This window comes from Lactuca serriola, chromosome 4, assembly GCF_051521515.1.
Source record: "Lactuca serriola cultivar US96UC23 chromosome 4, Lser_US96UC23_V15, whole genome shotgun sequence".
In the NCBI taxonomy this organism is placed as follows: Eukaryota; Viridiplantae; Streptophyta; class Magnoliopsida; order Asterales; family Asteraceae; genus Lactuca; species Lactuca serriola.
Window position 1 is genome coordinate 243903312 of NC_136411.1, and position 3589 is coordinate 243906900.

General features: G+C 33.8%; 1 protein-coding gene across 1 annotated transcript; it reads right to left on the reverse strand.

Annotated features, from left to right (window-relative positions):
* Positions 1-551: 551 nt before the first annotated feature.
* LOC145096898 (ATP-dependent caseinolytic protease/crotonase family protein) lies at positions 552-2607 on the reverse strand. Its single transcript, XM_079034280.1, has 7 exons — positions 2455-2607; positions 2317-2369; positions 1944-1986; positions 1600-1820; positions 1462-1489; positions 1223-1350; positions 552-1113 (listed from the first exon to the last, which is right to left on the reverse strand). The coding sequence occupies exons 1-7, from the start codon at positions 2483-2485 to the stop codon at positions 703-705; spliced, it is 915 nt and encodes a 304-aa protein (XP_078890406.1). The 5' UTR covers positions 2486-2607; the 3' UTR covers positions 552-702.
* Between the last annotated feature and the right edge of the window lie 982 nt (positions 2608-3589).

The following is a 3589-nucleotide window of genomic DNA, read 5'->3' on the forward strand; positions in this document are numbered from 1 at the left end:
AAGAACTTTTGTCCCTCAAAAGACAAGCCAAACACCCCCTTATCCATTTGTGCACTCAAATAAAGATCCAATAATTGCCTTCTTTCGATCCAAATGAGTCGTTGAATGTCACAAGCACCATTCGGACTCAAAATCATTCGGACATTTGTGGGTACCCTTTGGAATCGAACCCGTTCGTGTATTCACCTACTGAAGGATCGATATCGGTTTTCCATGCCACGAGGTTGTTATTTATTTCTCTTACAAAATCAATCCTGAATTTCATACTTAGAAGAAACGTATTTCTCGATGAGTATTGATATCGGAGGTTGATAGTGGTTCAAGGGGTAAAAGGCGATGGTAGTTCATGAAGCATCATTTAATTTCTTATCATTATTCGTCATGGAAACTATTGTAAGATACATGCTTGTAATCCACAATACATCTCAATAGTTACCCCTCAACTATTACATCTAGAGGCTTTGGATCCTCTCAACTATTGAAGACATCCTTCTAGGGGTATTTATTGGCTCACATCCAATATTTTCCCTAATGGAACTGATTCAATCCAATTATTAATTAGATATTTGATATTTCAACGGATCCAATCCGAACGAAACCAACACAATTGGGCATTAGATTTAATCGGTTCATATTCACTATTAGGTATCCAATTACATCAACCAAAACCACAATAAATAAACTTATAGTTTCCTCATTCATTCATTCGCGATGAAACCATTGTCCAAGTTGAAGCTGCTTTAATGGAGGTCCAATGTCCGGCTTACTCTTCCGTGGACACTTCCATTTTCCTGGCTCAATGTTTGTCATGTCTCCTAATATCTTCCTTCTTCTCTCACTTCCTTCCTTCATCTTTCCTACACCACATGATAAAGAAGAAGATCTCTTTCCATTTAACTTATTCCCATTCATTGACTTGTCATCTTTTTCTCTCTTGCTTTTAACCGAAACAAACCCATTTCCATTCCCTTCTTCTTCTCCATGCTTACTTAATGAATCACCATTTGTTTCTACTTCTTCATTTTCATGGTCTCTCCTCCTACAAGATGAACCATTATCACACTCCACAAGTTTTTCATCATCAAAAACATGCAAGGTTTCATCTCTTCCATCCTGAAAAGTGCATGTTCAAACATTCTATTAATTCCTCTTCACTAACAAATATCATACTCAACAATTAACTAATATAGAACTATTTTAAAAAAAAAGATATTTTGCCTACATTTCCATTACAAGGCTCTTCTTTATCAACCATGTTATCTTTTTGAAGAGAAAGTATGATTGTATGATCTGGTGCTGGAGATTCATATGCATAGCTACAGAACCAGTTCTCAATCCCAGGAGGAGGTTCTGATTGGAGTAATAAATTTAACACAAAGAAATTAGTATCCAATTTATGTTTTTTAATAAAAAAAAATTAAAAGTATAAAACCTCATCTTTTTAAAGAATTTTATGCATACCACTGGAGAGCAAAGGAGAGTCCAAAACCTGAGGATGAACAATCGAACAATGAAAGTTGTACATAAGAAATTTCATACAATGAAGTTATTAATACTCCTGAATTCAACTATATTTATCTATATAATCAAGAATCCTACCTGATTAACATACTTGATGTCTTCATTTTTCTCATTACTGATCAACTCCGTGGAATCTTCTACTGGTTTGAGTATGTTTTCAGTGTTACACTCTTTTCCATAGCTTTGTTGGGTTTCTTGAGGATCGGAAAATCCAAAATTGTCATTGGTTTCCAGCACAAAGGACTCGTATTCATAGCTTGAGAACCAATTTTTTATGTCGGGAGGAGGATCTGATAAAACTAGAAGCGACGAACACATGTTACATACATAATTACTTTCGAAAACTTGAATCTTTGAAATAGAAACTGCAATCTGTATATATTATGTCTGCTACAAGTAAGTTTCAGATGTAATTTACATACCAGAAGAAGGCAAGAGAGGATCTGATTCCGGAATGTCCGACCCCTGAGGAAAATTAGGTATAGATTGAAATTCAAAATCAGGATAAACTGAAACCTTCTACTCGATTTAAACGTGGATATTAAAAGCACCCACACAAGAACGAAGGCAATTAGAATTTTCTGGAATTGCAAACAATTTGGATGCACAAAATTAGAATTCTCACTGCATATGCTGTTTTCATTGCGGGTTTTTTAACCCAAAATATGTATAAATCAAATTAAAGCCAAAAGCCTATTCAAGCTTCAAGTTAACATGTTGGCTGAATGAGGTTATCAAAAAGATATTTATCTGAAACAAGAATCCACAAAAAAAGGGAATGAAATTGTTGTAGACCTGATTGGCAGAGTCGTGACGAAGAACTGCGTTGTCACACATAATTATGTTTTCTGCAGGGGAATTTGAGGTCTCCGTTAATCTCATAAATATTATTGAACTGAAAAGAAGAAGTGGGGGAAACGGGGATGGGTTCACCTGATTCTCCCAAATTTGTATCTGTAATCATATGTGTTGGGTCCTGTGTGTCTCCTGGTGATGAAATTGATTAAGGATGAGGGAATATGAAGGAAACTGCGTTTGCTGAAAATTTTTAAATAAATGGAAAGATCCATCGTTTGATTAATGATGAGGGAAAATGTAGATACTGCGCTTGCTGAAATTTTTAAAAGAAATCGAATATCCCGGGATTCCGTTTTGGCGGGAGAACTCCCATTTTGGTCAAAATCCTTTGGTTTGGTAAAGCATCTACACCTCTGCATGTTCTTTTCTCCAACGATCCACCAATTGCCAAACAGCCCTTTTGGCTATCAGGATTCAGGGGCGTGGGTGTAGGGGGTTCGTTTGGGTGATTGGTTTGATATCATGAGATGGGCGAATCCAAATTGATTTCGGTTTTCTAAAACATAGATTCGAATATTCAAATAGTCCAAATAAAATTCAAATTCGATCCAATTATAATTCGGTTTGATCGGTTTTTATAATTCGGTTTTTAAAAACTAAAACATTTTAAAACGACATATAATTATTATTAAATTTTACACGAGAAGCAAAAACAAATTTTTTAGTTACAATTTGCAGTTTATAAACAACTATTAAGAAAATATATTATATATTAATATTTTATAGATAAGAACTTTTGAGAGATAATGCATATTAATATTTTTTATTAGGTGGAACTTTTTGAACCTGTTTTAAAAAATAAATTATAAAATTAATAAATAAATATAGATATATATTAAAAATAAATATATAATAAACTGTTATTTGGTTTTTTTGGAGTATTTTTGGTAATTATTTTATAAATCATAACCAATCCAAAATAATAATTCGTTTGAAACGACCCGAAAATTTCTTTTTTAATATAACCATAAATCATAAAACAGAGTATATCATAATAAAATCATGTGTTGCAAATCTCAAAAATCATACTAAAATACAAATGAGAAAACGGTGTCACGACTGTATCAAAACATATCTAAGATAGCTGTTCAACTCCCAAGATAAAAACTGTAGCTGTGGTGTGTGCGATGCCATCATCCCGAGCTCTTCCCTTTGCTTGCGGAAGTACCTGAAACCAAAACTGAAACTGTAAGCATGAAGCTTAGTGAGC

Excerpts from the sequence above, each read along its gene's own strand:
- LOC145096898 (XM_079034280.1), bottom strand. The coding sequence starts at position 2,485 with ATGATTACAGATACAAATTTGGGAGAATCAG. Across the intron at positions 1,987-2,316 it reads GTCACGACTCTGCCAATCAG|GGGTCGGACATTCCGGAATC; the intron begins GTCTACAACAAT and ends AATTTTCCTCAG. Across the intron at positions 1,351-1,461 it reads CTCTCCTTTGCTCTCCAGTG|AACCTCCTCCTGGGATTGAG; the intron begins GTATGCATAAAA and ends TACTCCAATCAG.